At 58.9% G+C, this 18,788-nt stretch overlaps 1 protein-coding gene across 1 annotated transcript in view; it reads left to right on the forward strand.

Moving 5' to 3' along the window:
- The window catches only part of CDH23 (cadherin related 23), a 129,166-nt gene extending 110,434 nt beyond the window's left edge, over nucleotides 1-18,732 (forward strand). Inside the window, exons 37-67 of the mRNA XM_082765371.1 lie at nucleotides 759-980; nucleotides 1,057-1,176; nucleotides 2,873-3,053; nucleotides 4,069-4,202; nucleotides 4,281-4,490; nucleotides 4,810-4,917; nucleotides 5,343-5,445; nucleotides 6,275-6,400; nucleotides 6,487-6,690; nucleotides 6,830-7,288; nucleotides 8,152-8,268; nucleotides 8,592-8,816; nucleotides 9,182-9,351; nucleotides 9,605-9,742; nucleotides 9,893-10,012; nucleotides 10,392-10,569; nucleotides 11,160-11,371; nucleotides 11,939-12,133; nucleotides 12,495-12,605; nucleotides 12,795-12,924; nucleotides 13,091-13,354; nucleotides 13,471-13,632; nucleotides 13,897-14,153; nucleotides 14,434-14,531; nucleotides 14,609-14,729; nucleotides 14,868-14,947; nucleotides 15,034-15,074; nucleotides 15,240-15,300; nucleotides 15,484-15,613; nucleotides 15,703-15,825; nucleotides 16,392-18,732. Coding sequence (XP_082621497.1) covers nucleotides 759-980; nucleotides 1,057-1,176; nucleotides 2,873-3,053; nucleotides 4,069-4,202; nucleotides 4,281-4,490; nucleotides 4,810-4,917; nucleotides 5,343-5,445; nucleotides 6,275-6,400; nucleotides 6,487-6,690; nucleotides 6,830-7,288; nucleotides 8,152-8,268; nucleotides 8,592-8,816; nucleotides 9,182-9,351; nucleotides 9,605-9,742; nucleotides 9,893-10,012; nucleotides 10,392-10,569; nucleotides 11,160-11,371; nucleotides 11,939-12,133; nucleotides 12,495-12,605; nucleotides 12,795-12,924; nucleotides 13,091-13,354; nucleotides 13,471-13,632; nucleotides 13,897-14,153; nucleotides 14,434-14,531; nucleotides 14,609-14,729; nucleotides 14,868-14,947; nucleotides 15,034-15,074; nucleotides 15,240-15,300; nucleotides 15,484-15,613; nucleotides 15,703-15,825; nucleotides 16,392-16,715 — 5,124 coding nt within the window. The 3' untranslated portion in view covers nucleotides 16,716-18,732. The remainder of the gene's footprint in view (nucleotides 1-758; nucleotides 981-1,056; nucleotides 1,177-2,872; nucleotides 3,054-4,068; nucleotides 4,203-4,280; nucleotides 4,491-4,809; nucleotides 4,918-5,342; nucleotides 5,446-6,274; nucleotides 6,401-6,486; nucleotides 6,691-6,829; nucleotides 7,289-8,151; nucleotides 8,269-8,591; nucleotides 8,817-9,181; nucleotides 9,352-9,604; nucleotides 9,743-9,892; nucleotides 10,013-10,391; nucleotides 10,570-11,159; nucleotides 11,372-11,938; nucleotides 12,134-12,494; nucleotides 12,606-12,794; nucleotides 12,925-13,090; nucleotides 13,355-13,470; nucleotides 13,633-13,896; nucleotides 14,154-14,433; nucleotides 14,532-14,608; nucleotides 14,730-14,867; nucleotides 14,948-15,033; nucleotides 15,075-15,239; nucleotides 15,301-15,483; nucleotides 15,614-15,702; nucleotides 15,826-16,391) is intronic.
- Nucleotides 18,733-18,788: the final 56 nt, after the last annotated feature.

Raw genomic sequence — 18,788 nt, forward strand, 5'->3', positions numbered from 1 at the left:
TTTGCAAAGCGCCTGAAACCTTGCTGACAACCTGCTCTGAGTGTTTGAGCGTGCAGGGAAATAGAAAAGTAGCTGCGCAGCTTGTGGTTTTATGTCAAACACTTCTGTGAATCTCTTGTCAGAGATGTAACCCCTGCCTGCTAGAAGGAAACTTGTCCGTGGGGGAAGGTGGAGGTGCAAATCCAGAGGGGTTTTTGTGACAGTCACAACCTAGGAGGGAGCTGCAGTGTGCTCACGTGCAAAGCTCTTCCCTGGAGCTGGTGAAAATGTCCCACCTGTCCCCCTGCAAAAGAAGGTCGGAGATGTTCTTTTTTTGTTCTTCCTCTGAGCCAAGCAGCAGCATCTCAGGGTGTTTTCCATCCTACTGTGCTGCCACCCTCAGTAGTAGTGACCAAGGTGTCCCCCGTGTCACCTGCAGAGACCTATCCCAAAGGAAGCGAGGCTCAATGGTGATCAATTTTTGGCTTTTGGGGGAGAAAGGAGAGAGATGGTGCCAGGGCGTGTTGTGCTTGGGAAGAAGGGTGTGATTTAACCCCTGTGCACTTAGCTTAATACCTGCTCCCAGCCACTGCCTTGTCCTGGAGATGTTTCTGCAGCCAGGCTCGCTTTGTTTTAAGTCAATACTTCATGCATCTCTTGGTAGGGTTGACCCCAAGTTGGTCATTGTCCTTGATGGGTCAAGCCTCACCCCTCCAGCTCTGGGCCTTGCAGAGCCCATCCCACCCCAGGGCTCACCACCGTGTCCCCCCGTCCCGCAGGCCACCACCACGGTGTACGTCACCGTCTTGGACGAGAACGACAACGCCCCCGCCTTCCAGCAGCAGCTCTACGAGGTGACGCTGGACGAGGGCCCTGCCACCCTCAACGCCACCCTGGTCACCGTGCAGGCCCTGGACCTGGACGAGGGGCCCAACGGCACGGTCACCTACGCCATCACCGAAGGCAACATCTTGGGTACCTTCCACATCGACAGCGCCACGGTCAGTATAAGGGCGCCGTCCCTAGCGTGGCCGTGCCCTTCTCCCTCATCCCTCACCCCGTCTCCTGGTCCTGCAGGGGCAGATCCGCACCCTGAAGGAGCTGGACTACGAGATCAGCCACGGGCGCTACACCTTGGTGGTCACCGCCACGGACCAGTGTCCCGCCGCCTCGCGCCGCCTGACGTCCACCGCCACGGTAGGGTTGCGACACCGGGATGGGCTCAGGGTCCAGGAGTTCCCCTCGCGTGAGTGGTTTCACATCTCCTTCCCAGCGGCCACCAGCTCTTCCCAGTTGGCCCAGTTGCTGCTCTGTCATGGGGGGTTGCAAAACAGGCACATGGCAAGGGCTGCTCGGGGTTGGGCTCGTCTCAGATCATTCATCTGGTTTTTAAACTCATTTTTTATGCCCCGTAGGGAGGTCGTGTGAAGTTTCTCGTCACCTTTTGTTGCTTTTGTCCATAGTTCTTCCATTTCTTCTGGACCACGTTGATTTGAACTTTGCGTGCCCCTCAAAGAGCAGGGCAGTGGACTAGCAGCTCCAAAACACGTGTTTTGCAGGAATTGAATACACCGAGTATTCCTGTGGCCTAAATTGAAATGGGATGGGTTGTACGGCAGGAGTTGTCCGTGTCCAGAGCAATTTTGGAGCCTGCAGGTGGAAGGGACTGATTAGAGCTCTCATTGAGCTCATTGAACCATCAGCCATGAGGACCAAAGCTAGACGGAACAGGAACCTCCCTACACAGCCCATGGGGCTTCTGCCAGCACAGTCTGAAGGCAAAGCTTTTAGGAGCAGATTTAGTGATTATTTTGGATAGCGAGTGGTGGGAAATCCATCTCCCTGATAAGGCGTGCCAGGGTTTGTTTTCTCCGCTGCTAGGAGACAGAGCAGAGACTCAGATAAAGTCTTTAAAGATCAGAGTTAGCCAGTATCAAGTGTCCATCTGATGGGTTTTACTACCCTCAGTTCAGGAGGTCAAAAAGCTCCTCATTTTCAGCATCTCTCTCTTACCCATGTGGCTGGGAGTTGCAAGGCAGAGGAGTGCTCGATAAGCTCAACCTTTTACTAGCCACCAGAGACTCTCCTCCTCACGCAGGCATTTTCCACTACACAAGTGCCCCGAAGGGTTAACACGCCTTGCAATATAGCATGGTGTAGACGTACAAAAATGCCTCCTGTTGCAGGGTGACTCAGTTAAAAAGCCAAATTCCTGCAAGGCTGGAGCTCGGCTTGGCTGCTGGCCCCGGTGGCGGTGCTCCCCTGGTGACACCGTGCTCGGCTGTGTCCCGAAGTCGCTGCTTTTCCCTTTGGAGAACTGTAGGAGTGCTGCTGGCCAGCCGAGTGTGTCATGGAAAGGGACAGTGAGCCAGCTGCGTTGGTGGTGGTTTACGTTTGACTCAAAAAGCACGCTCAATTTTTTTAATTTTAGTTTGCTCGTTGAAACAAAGCCCTCGAAATGTCCCGGAGGAAAAAGAGTGAGCAAGCCTGCAGAGAACAGCTCTCTGAACTCATGCCTTTGGTGGCCAAGTGCATTTCTGTCACCTTTTCGAGCTCATTTGGGGTCCTTCCTTGCTCGCCCTCTCCTACAATTAGTGGAGAAGGTGGTTGGGGACTTTGTGCCAGTTTGGTGCCAGGATGTGAATGTGGAGAACATCTGGTTTGGGCTTTGCCTTCCCCCCCGTGGTGCACAGCCCGGAGGTTTGACAGAGCCCCAGCTGTGCATGGCTGGATTTTCAGTTTCAGGGGTAGGACGAGCAAAGCCAGAACTATTTGGGAAGTACTTGGTGGTGCTGTCCATCTGTGGCTCACCAAGCTCACCCATCCGGCAACGAGCCCGGAGCTGGTCCCCTCTCCACTCACCTCCCTCTCCACCTTCTCCCCTCGCCCACAGGTGCTGGTGAACCTCAACGACATCAACGACAACCGTCCCACCTTCCCGCGGCCCTACGAAGGTCCCTTCGACGTCACCGAAGGGCAACCTGGCCCACGCGTGTGGACCTTCCTGGCCCACGACGGGGACTCGGGGCCCAGCGGGCAGGTGGAGTACAGCATCGTCGCTGGGGACCCTCTTGGTGAGCAGGGTGGCATCTCCCCGGCTTCACACCGCAGCTGGTGGCACGTCCCCATCCCTCTGCCCCTGCAGAGGGGCACGGGACGGAATCCTACATTTTTGGCACAGAAGCTCACCGTCCATTTTTGCTTTATTTTGTGTTTTTTGTTTTGTTTTGTTTTGTTTTCCAAGGAGAGCCTTGCCACCGGGCAGGGAGGGGGTGGGTGGAGGAGAGCGGGGCGGAAGCGTTTCAGAAAAGCCATCCTCCCAGCAGGCTGCTTCTGCAAATTCAGCCTTTCGACACCAGGAAATCCTGTTTGAGCAACAGGAAACTTAACCTGTTAGTGTCCGGGGAGGGGGGCCCGGGCTTGTGCAAGGGGAGAGGGGAGGGGGTGGGGGGGGAATCTGCTGAACAATAAACGCCAAGCAAAAATAAATAGTGCAGAAGGAGAAAACAAGAGAGGCACGGCCCCATTGCAGAGACTGCAGGGGGTTTTGGGGTCTCTGCAACCCGCAGCAAAGCTGCAGCTGGAGCCAGGCAGCCCCGAAGCAGATGGCAGAGCAGCTGCGGGTGTCCCTGGCCGCATGGCAGCTGTGGGGACACAGCTACGGCCGTGGTGACTTCAGCCAAAGTTTCTGGAAGACAAAGCCCTGTCCCGTCTACCAGCTGGCCCTGGCTGCAAAACGTCTCCAGAACAAGCAGGATGCGGCCCCTTGGCTCTGGGGAGGGGGGTCCATGCCATGCAGCCCCCCTGCCCGGGCACAGCAGGTGCTTGGAGGGCTCTTGGCATCCGCAGAAAGGGCCACGAGCACCTCGCTTTTGGCCACTCAGCCCACCCGCCTGCTCCTGATGGCACCTGCATAGACCCCCACTGCTTCATCCCACTGATAATGGGGTTGCAGCCCCCAAACCCACAAAGCTCACCCCTCCCTGTGGCCAGAACCCATGGTGCCCATCCCCTTGTCCCCTTGGGAAGCCACAATGTGGGACACCAGCGGTGGCCCAGCGCGAGCCACGGCCCCACTGTCTCCGGCAGGGGAGTTTGTGATCTCCCCGGTGGAAGGGGAGCTGCGGGTGCGGAAGGATGCCGAGCTGGACCGGGAGAACATCCCCTTCTACAACCTCACCATCGCTGCCCGGGACCGGGGCGTACCCCCGCTCAGCTCCACGGTGAGTCCTACAGCCAGGAATAGAAAACAGGGGTGGGAACTGGTGCCCCGAGCCCATAGCTCTTCTCTGCCCCCGCAGATGGTGGTGGGCGTGCGTGTGCTGGACATCAACGACAACGACCCCGTGCTCCTCAACCTGCCGATGAACCTCACCCTCAGCGAGCACGCCCCCGTCTCCAGCTTCGTCACCCGCGTCCTCGCCCGGGACGCGGACAAGGGGCCGAACGCCCTCCTCACCTTCGATATCACCGCCGGCAACGCCGAGAGTGCCTTCTACATCAACAGCACCGTACGCCCCGTGCCCGCGGCTGGGGGCCAGGAGGTGGAGGGTGGGCACCACGTGTGGGCACAGCTCCCTCCTTCACCCCGTGCGTTGCATTGCGCCCCGGGAAGGGTGTAGGGCACCCCAGAGCTAAGGAGGATGGGGATTTTGGAGTCATGGGGCAGGCACCAAGCCAGGTGCATAGGGCTCTGCAGGGAGCTCAAGGACCTCGTGGCACAAGCCAGGGCTGCTCTGGTCTAGCTCTGCCGTCCCTAGGATGTTTTCTGCAACAGAAGCAGCCCACCTCACATCCCTTGTACGTATTTTCTCCCTTTTTCCTCCATAGACCGGCATCATCTACGTAAACCGCCCCTTGGACCGGGAGCGGGTGGCAGAGTACAGGCTGACCATCACGGTGAAGGACAACCCCGAGAACATACGCAATGCCAGGCGGGTAATTATGGACACTGAAGGGGCCACCAGTGGTGCTGGAGGCAGGGCAAGTGGGACAAGGGGCCAGAAAACAAGGGGGGCATTTCCAACAGCAGCCTCACGCTTCAAAAACATCTGGGGGGCACAAGGAGGGGGCTGCAACCTCTCCACCAGCAGAGAATGAGACCAGTAGGTTCTAGGGCACATCCAACATCATGTAAGGTGGGCCAAGGTTGGGCTGGAGAGCTGGTCAACCACTGGAGAGCTGCCAGGATGTCCCAGATGTCACCCTTTGGGGCATGGGGTGGGAAGAGATGCCCAACCCTACAGCTGGGGTCCCTGCAGACCCTCCAGGGTGGTCTGGGGAGGAAAGGAGGGAGGCAAGCTCGAGGAAAGGACGTTGCAGTCATCACCCTCTTGTTCCTGTTTTCCTTCACACACCTTTAGGATTTTGACCTGCTGGTCATTTCCATAGCGGATGAGAACGACAACCACCCCCTCTTCACCCAGAGTTCCTACCAGGCCGAGGTGATGGAGAACTCGCCCCCGGGTATGCCTCTATTCGCTCCCTTTGGGGCCGGGCAAGGGGAAGTGTCTCCTGGCCACCACGGGCTGGGCTCCAATGGTGCCACGGCGCAGGGCAAGGCTGCAGGTCAGTGGGAAGGGGGTGCTGAGCAGGACGGGAGGTCAGCCTTCAGGAGACCGTGGCTTTTGTCCATCCAACCTGTGGAAGCCCTTCTTGGCTCAGGCAAGATGCAATCCTGCAACAAACCAGCCCTGCTTGGGAATTGCTCGGCAGCAGAGAGTCAGATGCTGTGCCCGTGATCTGAGCTGAGCCCTGTGGGCAGCTCTGGAGGCCCCCAAATAGTGGGGTCTTGTGGGGGACAGGGTGCCAGCTCTCCAGCACCAGCACCTCGAGCTGCCTTGCTCCATGGGGTGGAGATAAAACATTCCAGCCTGTCCAGGTAGACATCCCTCAGCCAAAGAGCTAGGAATATCCCTCCTATTTCTATGTTTTTTTCTGCCTTCCTGCCGTACAAATCTCTCCAAGACCTCGGGTGCCTCCCCACCCATCTGGTAGCTGCTCCCAGGCAAAGGGTTTGGGCACCTCCAGGAGCTCCCCTCCTACGAAACCCAGCGGGACTGACGGATGTGTCTGTCTGTCTGTTTATTTTTAGCCGGATGCCCCACCGTCGCGCCTGGGCCCCGCGTGCCGCTCTGCGAGGCTGCAGCAGCCACCCCCTCGCGCCCCGCGAGGCCCCGCTCTGTCACCTCCTCCATTCATTCATTGCTGTCCCTCATGCGTCACTGGGCTGGGAGGGGGACAGGGGACCCCACGGGGGGCTGCCACCCTCCCTAACCCCTCTTGTCCCATCCAGGGACTCCGCTCACTGTGCTCAATGGACCCGTCCTGGCTCTGGACGGCGACCAGGGCAGCAACGCCGTGGTGACCTACGAGCTCTTGGGGACATCCCCGGACCTCTTTGTTATCAACAACAGGACAGGTGGGGTGGCTCAGCAGGCCCCTGTCCTCAGCCCAGGGCCACCAGGCAGATGTGGGGTCTGTCACTTGGCTTTTCTGCTTCTCCAGGCGTCATTTCGGTGAAGCCCGGTGGTGTGATAGACCGAGAAGCTTTGCCAGACCCTCTGCTGGAGTTCACGCTGGTGGCCCGTGACATCGGGGGGCTGAACAGCACCGCCAGCCTCACGGTGACCGTCCTGGATGACAACGACAACCGCCCCGTCTTCCAGCCCGCGTCCGTCACAGCGTGGCTGCGGGAAAACAGCCCCCCAGGTGAGGACAGGGACGACATCTGGATGTCCCCGTGGGACCCAGAAGAGACAGCTTCCAATCTGCGGGACTTGGCTGGGTGGGGGTTGAAGGGAAAATTGGGGAGCTGGGGCTGCCCATGTTGCTTGGTGGTTTTTCCCAGGCTTTTCCGTCCTCCGCGTGACAGCCACGGACGCGGACAGCGGCCTCAACAAACAGCTGGATTACCGGATCGAAGGCGGGGGCCAGGACAGGTTCCTGATCGATGCCGCCACCGGGGTGATCCGCGTGGCCAACCTCAGCATCGACCGGGAGGAGCGGGACGCCTACCGGCTGACGGTAGTGGCCGTGGACCAGGGCACACCAGCGCTCTCGGGCACCGCCACCGTCAGCATCATCATCGATGACGTCAACGACTGCCGGCCCGAATTCGTCAACCCCATCCAGACGGTCAGCGTGCCTGAGTCAGCCGCCCCCGGCACCGTGGTGGCCGAGGTGACCGCCATCGACCGGGACCTCCACCCTTGCCTGGAGTACTACCTGCTGGAGATCGTGGCCCGTGACGACACGGACGCGCTGGTGCCCAACCAGCAAGGAACGTTCACGGTGGATTTTAGGACAGGTAGGAGAGCGGGACGGGCAACACGGGCAGTGCGGACCTCTCTCCTTGCTTCTGCTTCTTCTTCTTCTCTACCTGGAGGTAGGTGTCCGAGATGATGCTCACCTCCTGCCTCCCCGCTCTCCTCCTCCTGCTGCCCCGTCTCGCCCTGCCCTCTCTCCCCCCTGCCTCTGGGGTCTTATCTAATCCTTTAGATAATCTGGTCTTCTCTAACCCTTTTCTTTCCTTTTTCCGGCTCTCGACTCACCAGGTTTGTCTCGGTGTCTGTGCACATTTCTCTCTCTGTGCCATCCGTCACCTCCCTCCATCTCACCCATCACCATCTCAGGAGGATGGTGGCTGCTCAGCCTTCACAGACCGGACGCGGGCACCCTTGCTGGGGGGGACTGGGATGGAGGGACTGGGGTAAGTGTTGCCTGGTGGGCTCTGCCCCAAGGGAAGAAGGACCAGGAGCCAACCCCTGTGAGTTTTGGAAGCACAGAGCTGGTCTGAAACAGAAAAACTGCCTTGATGGAAAGAACGTGGGAAAAGCCTCCTAAAGATGCCCAGATGCTGTGTGAAGGTGGATGGGGACCATGCAGCAGAAGCTGCTCCCAAACCCCTCTCATCTGCACAAACCAAACCCCAGCTGAGGAGCGTGAGACCCAGGAGGCTGGGCAGAGTGGAGCAGGCAGGAAGGCAGGTGATGGAGAGCACAGGATGGAGGGAAGTCATCTCCTCACATAGCTATCAAATATTTTTCCCTGGTCAGCCTTTGGAGAGGCAAGAGAGCGAGCACAGAGGAGGATTCAGCAGCTGGTGCCGACCAACCTGCCTGGGCCTCAGCAGGGTGCACAACTCTAACCCCGGTCTTTTTGGCTTCCCAGGAGCTGTGAAGATCAAAACCCCTCTCAACAGAGAACTGGTGGCCACGTACGAGGTCACCATCTCTGTCCATGACAATGCCAGCGAAGTCATCGACCGCTCGGTCAGCGTGCCCAACGGTAAGAACGGACCCTTGCTGTGGAGAAGGCCGGGCAGCATGGGGGCACGGTGCCTTTCCCAGCCACCAGCACAGCCTCCTGGCCCTTGGCCACCATCCCCAAGCCAGGCACACATGAGAAGATGTGAAGTTGGAGTTGGGGCTCCTCTAGCTCAGTGAATTTTGTCCCAGCTGAATACTGCCATTGCTCTTGGCGCACCACCTCAGTTTAGTTGGCTTTCCCGGAGCTTCATGCTTGTTTTTTAGGACCCTCCTTTCTTCCATCTTTCTCTATCTCACTTCTCTCTCTCTTCTCCCTCTTCTCTTCCCCTTTGGCCTCCACAGCCAAGCTGACGGTCAACGTCTTGGACGTCAACGACAACACGCCCCGCTTCCGCCCGTTTGGGGTCACGTACTTCACCGAGCGCATCCTGGAGGGAGCCACGCGGGGCACCACGCTCATTTCCATCTCGGCCGTGGACCCAGACAAAGGTGCCAACGGGCAGATCACCTACGAGTTGCTGGACCTCTCCCCAGAAGGCTATGCCTGCCTCGAGGACCAGTCGGCAGGTTGGTGGCCTGGGGAGGTGCGAGCCCCGCAAGGCCCATGAGAGAGATGGGGGAAGAGGTGGGGTGTTTGCAGCCCCTTGGCGCAGCCCCTTAGCACAGCCCCTTTACTAAAAGGACTAAGCCACACTCCTCCTATGAGAAATTTGGTCAGGATTTGGCTACAGAGGGCAAAAACTGTCCATCAAGTAGAGGGGGAGCTCCATGAAGGTGTTGTGTCTGATTGCCAGCCCTTGGTAGGCGGCCTTGGAGGGTTTCTTTAATTCATTTCTCTGCCTTTATTCCATCACCATGTCCTGTGTGGAGAGAAGGCCGTCAGGAGGGGACCTGGGGGCAGGTTTCTCATTTCAGGGTCTGCCGTCTTCTAGGGAAGGTTGTGGCCAACAGGACGGTGGACTACGAGGAGGTGCAGTGGCTGAACTTCACCATCCGTGCTTCCGACAATGGCTCCCCCCGCAGATCAGCTGAGATCCCCGTCTACCTCCAGATAGTGGACATCAATGACAACAACCCCGTTTTCAGCCAGCCATCCTACCAGGTGAGCCAGGATCCCTTTTCTGAGTCTTGCGGGTTCTCCGGGGACACCACCACCCCATCTGTGCCTGAACCATCTAAAGATGGTCAGCACGCCGACATGCTGCGTGTGAATGTCTTGTTATGGGCAGGGTCACCAGGCTGAGACCTGCCAGAATGAGCATTGCATTGGTGGTATTAACTGGCATTAACTCCGTTTTCCTACTAAAGTGGCACAGGGTGCAACAACCAGCTCTCCCTGCTCCCTTTTTTTGCAGAAAGCTGTCTTTGAGGACGTGCCACTGGGTACAGTCATCCTGAGGGTCAAGGCCACGGATGCGGATTCAGGGCGTTTTGCTCTCATCCAGTACAGCCTGGGGGATGGAGAGGGCAAGTTCGGGATAAATCCCAACACGGTAAGGAGCCAGCTGAAGCTGGAACAGAGGGGGGAAAAAGAGGATGAGATGATCCCACCTTGTGGGACAGCCTTGTTCCTGCACCTCACCTTCTGCTCGAGTAGCAGCTCTGCTGGACCAGACCCACCTGGAGGTCTCTGTGTGCTGCAGGGGGACATCTACATCTTGTCGGCCCTGGACCGGGAGAAGAAGGATCACTACACGCTGACAGCCGTGGCCAGGGACAACCCTGGGGACATCCCCAGTAACCGTCGGGAGAACTCCGTGCAGGTAGGGCCACCACCACTCCTGTGGAGTGCCCTACAAGAAGGTGTTAAACCTTGCTGGTGGGCCCGGGGAGGAATGAGCCAGAAGGGAGAGCAGAAGACCCCAGAAAACAGGGGTGGGGTGGTGAATGAAGGGGGCTGTGCACCAAGCATCCATGGGAGGGGACGGAGCAGGAGGGGCAGGAGAGACCGATGCTATTGTCTGCGAGTGCTCCAGCCAGCTGTGGAGAGAATGGGTGCCCCGGCCACGTCTGTCCCCATTGTTGGAGGCAGGAATTGGGCCAGCAGAGCGAGACGAATAGCAGGAAGGGCACTGCGCCCCGGTGCCGGTCACGGCAGGGGCCCCATCCCCGCGTGACCCAGTGTGCTGGGCTTTGTTGAAGGTGCTGATCACTGTCCTGGACATCAACGACTTCAGGCCCCAGTTCAGCAAGAGCCAGTTCAGCACCAGCGTCTACGAGAACGAGCCGTCGGGGACATCAGTAATCACCATGACCGCAACGGACCTGGATGAAGGGGACAACGGCGTGGTGACCTACAGCATCGAGGGCCCTGGAGCAGGTAGGAGCTGCCGGTGGGGAGCTCCTACCCATGGACAGGGCTCGTGCAGGGTTGCAGTGAGGAGCTGTAGGGGCCAAGCCACACTTTCGGTGCCTGGTGGCTGGTTAGCATCAAGGCTGTGCATGCTATCCCGGGAACAGCCGCTTTCGGTATTGCTCCACCATTCCCAGTTCCTCGTGGCGTGACGTGTTAAAGCTTTGCCCACCTTCATCCTGCAGCCCGGCCTTGGCTTCCCCTCCGCCATCTTTCCCTGGGTTTTCAGCACACAGAAATGTAACGTATGTGTCCTGGAGCAAACTCACTGCACACCTCAGCCAACAAAGGCTAGAAGGATGCAGGTAGATAGCAAAAGAACATCCCCCAGATGCAGGAACTCAGCACCCAAGGGAGCAGGGATGCTCCAAAATAGCACCCTGAGAGCACCTGCACTCCTGCTTTGGGCAGCCAGCTCTGCTCCATCACCCCATCACAGGGATTTCCCACCAGCAAGGGGTGTGCTTCACCTGGTAGACTGGTTTCTAATGCATACCACTCACAGTTTATCTGGTGTCAAGCATCCTGAGCCAAAGATGTGTTTGGTCTGTCCCCAGAGGCCTTCAAGATCAATAAAGACTCCGGGCTCATCACGTCCCGGCGGCGCTTGCAGTCCTATGAGAGGTTCAACCTGACGGTGGTGGCCACGGACAAGGGGCATCCCCCGCTCTGGGGGACCACCATGCTCCACGTGGAGGTCATTGACATTAACGACAACCGCCCCGTCTTCGTCCGCCCACCCAACGGCACCATCCTGCACATCAAGGAGGTACACACACACACCTGGGGCTCGTGGTGGGCAGGGAGCTGTGGCACACCAAGGCTGTGCCCAGGAGCATGCCTGCTGGTGGCTAAACCCACTCTCCATCTCCACTGGGGATGAAACAGGAACCTGGTTTAGCACATGGCAAGAAGGTTTGGGTCGTACTTGCTTGTGGTGGGGACTGGAAGGGTCTCCTGGAGCAAGGAGGGCATCTCTGCTGCCAAATATCTCCAGACGCTAGGCCAGCCTGTGAGCAGAGCCAGAGGGGCATCCTGGGGAACAGAAACCCCAGCAGCAAACAAAATAGGGAAATGGCCGGCTGCTGCATGCCGGGCGTGTTCATAAACATGGGTCAAAACACTGACATTTAAGACGTTTCTCCTTTCCGAGAAGCCGGGCTTGGTTCCAACAAGTCCCAGGAGCTGTGATTGTGCCGAAGGAAATCACAACTCCACGTTTCCCCTTTGGGGCCAAATTTGGGCAGCATGGGCCAAAACCAGGGGGTTTGGATGGGCTATTGGTGCAGGAGGTGGCATGCAGGGCTGGGGCTGAGGGGCTGCCACGTGCCGACAGGAGATCCCTCTGCGGTCCAACGTCTACGAGGTCTACGCCACGGACAAGGACGAGGGCCTCAACGGGGCAGTGCTGTACAACCTGCTGAAAACCGGGGCCGGGAACAAGGACTGGGAGTATTTCAGCATCGACGCCGTCAGCGGGCTGATCCAGACGGCCATGCGGCTGGACCGGGAGAAGCAGGCGGTGTACAACGTGAGCGAGGCAGCAGCACGGCCGCGGGATGGTCCATGGGCTGGGCTGGTGGGATGCAGACCACGCGGCGGGGACGGTGGAAAGCTGGCCCCGTGGTGGAGATGTCACACCACCACCTTAGCAAGGAGCCAGGTGGTTAGCAAGCGCCGGCAGAGGATGCAACGGGGATGTGGTGCGATTGGGAGGTGGGCCACCAGAAGAGTTGCATCCTGGAGGACGTGGTGGGCCAGCTCCTGGTTAAATTCCACAAAAGCCATCTGCCGCCCAGCCATCCCCTCTCTGTCCCTGCCTCAGCAATGTCTCCGCACCCTCCTCGCCCCCGTGGCTTTGCCCAGGACGGCGCTTTTGCCTCTCTCCCCAGCTGATCATCGTGGCCAGCGACCAGGGCCAGCCCGCCTACGAGACCATGCAGCCCCTCCAGGTCGCGCTCGATGACATCGACGACAACGAGCCCGTCTTCCTCAGGCCACCCGTAAGGCACCAGGGAGGGCACAGGGGGTTCCGGGCTGGGGACACATGTGGTGGAGCACGTGCCACTGGGCATCACCACGGGGTGCACGATGGCGTTTGTCCACTTTCAGCCTTTCAAAGCCTAAAAAAAAGCCCCCCAAAGTTCACGTGCTGCAGTAACCCTCCCCTCCCTTCTCCCGTGCTCCTGCAGAGGGACAGTCCCCAGTACCAGGCGCTCTCCGTCCCCGAGCACTCGCAGCCCGGTACAGTGGTGGGCAATGTCACCGGGGCAGTGGACGCAGATGAGGGCTCCAACGCCATCGTCTACTACTTCATAGCAGGTGAGGTGGGGACAGAATGGCACAGCTGGGCGAGGAAGGGAGAGATTGCCGTCCCAAACCTGCACACCCCCTTGCTGAGGGTTTGCCTTGCACCTGGTTGCTGTGCTTTTAAGGGGGTAAATGAGATGCGGAACCAAAAAGTTGGTAACTCACTGTCTACACGCAGCTGGGAACCGGGAGAGCAACTTCCAGCTGAGCCGGGAGGGGAAGCTGCAGGTCCTGCGGGACCTGGACCGCGAGAAGGAGCCCTTCTACTCCCTCATCGTCAAAGCCTCCAGCCAGAGGAACTGGTCCCCGCCCCGGGGCCAGCGCACGGGCAAGGCACAACCCTGGGACCTCAGCACGGACCTGACCCTTCAGGAGGTGCGGATCTTCCTGGATGACATCAATGACCAGTCCCCCCAGTTCACCAAGTCGGAGTACACGGCGGGTAAGGGGTGCCTGGGGCCGGTGGGGGGCACCTGGAGCCGGGGATGCTCCGGGACTAGTCCAGCTGGTGGGGGGAGCAGCCCAGCCCCAGGTCTCCGTCCCGTCTCTCTCCCAAAGGGGTTGCCACAGATGCCAAGGTGGGATCGGAGCTGATCCGGGTCGTGGCGGTGGATGCCGACGTGGGCAACAACAGCCTGGTCCTCTACAACATCCTGGGGATCCGCTACATCAAGCAGCACTCCAATGACTCGGAGGAGGTGGCCAACATCTTCAGCATCGGTGAGTAGCCTGCATGCTGCTGAGCATGGGCCAGGGAGGGTCCCATGGCTGAAGATGTCCCCCCCATGGCCATGGTCACCATCAGCATGGCCAACAGCTGTTCCTCCATCCTCTTTTATTCACCCACGAGGCAGGCTCTGGCTCTGTGAGAGCTGCTGTAGGTTATCTGCCAAGCCCTGGTTTGCAGGTCCCTTCATGGGGACCTCACGTGGGTGGCTCAAAGTGACTGCACTAACCCTGGGCTTGTGGCCATCCTTCCACCAGGAACCCTTGATGGGATCCTGAGAACCTTTGACCTCTTCACGGCCTACAACCCCGGCTACTTCGTGGTGGACATCATGGCTTCGGACCTGGTTGGCCACAACGACACGGCCATCGTGGGGATTTACATCCTGAGGGATGACCAGCGGGTCAAAATCATCATCAACGAGATCCCCGACAAGGTCAGGCAGTTCGAGGAGGAGTTCATCAGCCTGCTCTCCAACATCACGGGCGCCATCGTCAACACAGACGATGTGCAGGTAACCGGCTTCCTTTGAGGGGGAGGTAACCTCACACACTGCTTGGGAGGTCCCTTTGAGGGTGAAATGACAAAACAGAGGCTCCCCCAAGTCGTGAAGGTGAAGGGATCATCCCACCTTCAGCCAACCGGTCAGTGATGGGGCTGCAAGTGTGTCCCTAGCAGCCATGGCCATGCTGGAGACAGGGTTTTCCCCACGTGAATGTGGGTGGTGACACGCCTTGGAGCACGCTTGGAGATGGCTCAGGAGGCAAGACCTTGGTCTTGCTGTCTCTCCCCAGTTCCACGTCGACAAGAAAGGCCGGGTGAACTTTGCACAGACAGAGCTGCTGATCCACGTGGTGAACAGGGACACCAACCGCATCTTGGACGTGGAGCGGTACGCCACCCGGCCCGCCGCGTGCATGTGGGGAGCCCCTCATGCCCCAAGACACCCAACCACCCTCCTCTCCGCAGGGTGATTCAGATGATCGATGAAAACAAGGAGCAGCTGAGGAACCTCTTCAGGAACTACAACGTGCTGGACGTGCAGCCCGCCATCACGGCCCGGGCCCCGGATGACCTCTCAGCCTTGCAGGTGAAGGTCCAGCTGGAGCTGCAGACGGCCACCCCGAGGCCCCGGGGAGCTGCTGGCCCCGAATAACCGGGGTGGGGTGCCCACAGCTGTGTGCTGGATCGGTGCTGGAGGTTGCCGCTAGCCCTCTGTCTCTCCCAGATGGCGATCATCGTGCTGGCCGTGCTGCTCTTCCTGGCCGCCATGCTCTTCATCCTGATGAACTGGTACTACCGCACCGTGTGAGTGGCGCCCTGCGGACCCTCTCCTTCTCCCTTATTCTCCGCCCAAATTTGCCATATTTCCTTTTTTTTTTTTTTTTTTGCAGGCACAAGAGGAAACTGAAAGCCATCGTGGCTGGCTCCACAGGTGAGCAGCAGCCAGGCTCCGTGCCACCAGCGCCCATCCCAGCATGTCTCACACCACCAGAGCCCTTTTGGTCACTTTTTGGGTTTTTCCCCCATGAAGAAGCACTGCCCCATGCCCACATCCATTTGCTACTCGGCTGGGCAACCTCCACTCTGCCTTTTGCAGGGAACAGAGGCTTCATGGACATCATGGACATGCCCAACACCAACAAGTACTCCTTTGATGGGTGAGTCCTCCCCATCCCTCCACTCCCCACCTCACTACCCGGTACGTGGCAGGACCCAGGGGTGCTCCCAAAGGGGACACCCGCCTTTTACAGCCAGGGATGCAGCCTCTACTTGGTGGAGGGACTCAGCTGGGCATTTGGGGCGTGCTGTGAGCGCTGAGTCCCACTTCTGTCCCCGGGCAGGGCCAACCCGGTGTGGCTGGACCCCTTCTGTCGCACCATGGAGCTGGCGGCGCAGGCGGAGCGCGAGGACGACCTGCCCGAAAACCTGAGCGAAATCACCGACCTGTGGAACAGCCCGGCCAGGACCCACGTGAGATGGTGGCCCCAACCCCTCTGGCAGGCTCGCTTCTACCCCTGCTGCCCCACACATGTCCCCCACGCTGTGCTCTCCTCCCGCAGGGCACCTTCGGCAGAGAGCCCTCAGCCGCCAAGCCCGAGGACGACCGCTACCTGCGTGCTGCAATCCAGGAGTACGACAACATCGCCAAGCTGGGGCAGATCATGCGGGAGGGACCCATCAAGGTGAGCGGCCCCAACCGCCGGGCACCCCTCACCAAGAGGCTGCCCTCGTTTTTTTTCCCCGTTCTGGCTTCCAGGTGCCGCACCGGAGGGTGATAGCGCTGCAAGAAACACCAGGATGGGGCTGATTCCCCCCCCAAAAAAAAGAGCTGTGTCCCTGGTGTAACCCATCCTCTCTCCCCGTTCACCCAGGGCTCTCTCCTGAAGGTGGTCCTGGACGATTACATGCGCTTGAAAAGGCTCTTTGCCCAGCGGATGGTGCATAAGGCCACCGCCAGTCAGGGGGACCGCTCCTCGGTCACGGAGGTAGACGGGGCGTGCGGGGGCATGGGGAGATGCTTGCCGTGCCCTTTGGGATGCAGTGTGTCTTCCCAGCCCCGCAGGCTGTGGCTGCTGGTGACCCCCCCACCCAGCATGGAAAACCGCTCCCCAAAATGAGCAAAACAACATATTTCCAGCTGGGGGAGAGATCACAGCCTCACAGAGGAAGAGGAGGGTCGGGTGCCTCCCGCTGGGCACCTCAGAGGGAAGCTGGGACGCGTGGTGACATCTCCGTGGGCTTTTTGCAGCTCATCCAGAAGGACCTGGAGGAGGAGGAGGAGCGCAGCCCCAGCCAGGGCAGCCTGCGCTTTCGGCACAAGCCGCCGGTGGAGCTGAAGGGTCCCGACGGCATCCACGTGGTGCACGGCAGCACGGGCACGCTGCTGGCCTCCGACCTCAACAGCCTGCCCGAGGACGACCAGAAGGTGCTGGGGCGCTCGCTGGAGACTCTGACCGCCGACTGCGGGGGCTACGGCGACCACAACGCCCGCACCGAGTCGGCCAAGTCCACCCCCCTGCACAAGATGCGGGAGGTGATCATGGAGAGCCCGCTGGAGATCACCGAGCTATGACCAGCGGGGCCCCTCGAGGCTGGCCGGGGGCAGCAGGGGACGAGCACAGAGCTGGGGGACGCAGCGGGGCCGGGGGCACCCCGAGACCGGCACTTGGCCCCCCCAATCCCCTGCGTTTCAGTCCAGCAGCCTTGGAGAGCTTGGCCCCGGGAAAGGGCTCTCAGGACCAGTTCGCTCTTCCTCGCGTCTCATTTACCCATGAAACCATTAAATTTTTTTTAATTTTTCTTATTAAAAAAAAAAAAAAGATTTTTTTTTTTAATTAATACTAATGCTGAGCGAATGCAACGAATCCAAGCGTTACGAGGCTGGACGGGGGCGAAGGAGCAGCGTGGCCTCGAGGCTTCGGGGAGCCCCGACGAGCTGTCCACCCCCCAAAAAACCACGCTGGGGACCAAAACCCATCGCACCTCGACCGCAGGACCGGGGGGGCTGGGTGAGAGCCCATTACCGTGTGTCGTCACCTTTCCGGCAAGGAAAGACCAAAACCGAAGACATTTCTCCATTTTTGCTGGCTTTACCAAAATGTGTTACGACGTGGAAAAAGAGAGAGAGACTGACAATAGCGGGGGGGCTTCTGGCTGTCGAGTGTTCGTGTGTATCCTTCTTTCCCCTTCCCCTTCTCTCTTGCTTTCGGGTTTGTTCGTTTGGGGTTTGCTTCCCACCGTAACCTTGTGGAGAGTTTTGGGAATGGTCTGTCGCGGGAATCAGAAATACACTCTCTATGGCTTTGGTTAAACTGTCTGTCGTCCTTCCTCCCTGGCCGTGCCTCCGGCAGCAAACACAGACTAAACAGATTAAACACGAGATTAGGCATCTCACGGCCAAGCCGCCTTTTAAAAAGAAATCCCTTTTTTTTTTCTTTTTTTTTAAAAATTCCTTTAATTCCTCTCTCTCCAGCCATTCTCGCATCCCACGCCGCAGCAGCCCAGTTTTGTGGGAGAACCATTAAATCCCCCTTAAGGAGCATCGCCCCGGGGACAAGGAGGAGGGAGACAAGAGCCGGGCTGACGGGAAGGGTTTATTTGTGGTGCAATGCTCGTGGCCACGCTCGGCACCGGGCACCGCGGGCGTCCCCTTCCCGCGGCGGGGTGGGGACGAGCCAGCATCCCGCCGCCCCTCGCTGCCACGGTTTCGGCACCAGGATCCCCTTCAGGGGTTGCTTGCTGGGAAGGAAACCCCCCAAACTCACTCATTTGTTCAGGGGATGCTTAAAATATCTATCTATATAATATCCAGCTGGCTGTGGCGCTGTGTCCGTGGAGGGGAGGTGATCCTGCGCAGCATCCCACGGCGAGCAGCCCGCAGCTGGGGACACTGCCTTGTGTGTCCTGGAGCGAGGAAACCCCAAATCCCAGCCCTGCAGTCCTGGCTTTGCACCCTTCTGCGGGCTGCAGTGCTCCTGCTGGTCCCGGCAGAGCAGACGTGTCTCATTTTTGTGTGTATATGCATATATATATATATATACACACACCTAGATGTGTATATATATATATATGCATATCTATTATGTATATGTCCCTAATTTAACTCGGCCTCTCTCTTCTCCTTCCCCCTGCAAAAATTCATCACGCAGAAGTCATGCAAAGCCAGGCACTGCAGGCAAATCTGTTCCGCTTTGTTTCTTTAACTGGTGACCAGGGGAAAAATAAAACAAAATTCCAAGCAGCCCCAGTTTGAGGAGCCCAGCAAAGGGCTGGGCTTGCCAAAAATCAAATGGGACCCGGGGAGCGAGGGTGCCTAGACTCTCAGCACCAGCGTTTTGGCAGCAGAAACCATCACAGCCCCTGGAGCTGCTCTGGTTTCGGCTGACCTGGGCTTCGGCCTCGGTTCTGGGTGGGATGCGGATGGGGCTAAGCCCAGTTTTTACCCCACGGGTCACAGGAGAGAGGGGACAGTGGGGTGGAGGGATTTTGAAATGAGCCTAAGAGACCTCCCCGATGAATTCCCAGTCCTAAAACCAAGACGAAATCCCTTAACCTGATTTGAAAATCCAAGCCCCGGGGGTGGAAAAGGAGAAGGCAGAGGGGGCTGGGGCACCCCGGAGACGCCCCATCCCCTGCGGCTGCGGGC

This window comes from Aythya marila (assembly GCF_965140915.1).
Source record: "Aythya marila genome assembly, chromosome: 7".
Taxonomy (NCBI): domain Eukaryota; kingdom Metazoa; phylum Chordata; class Aves; order Anseriformes; family Anatidae; genus Aythya; species Aythya marila.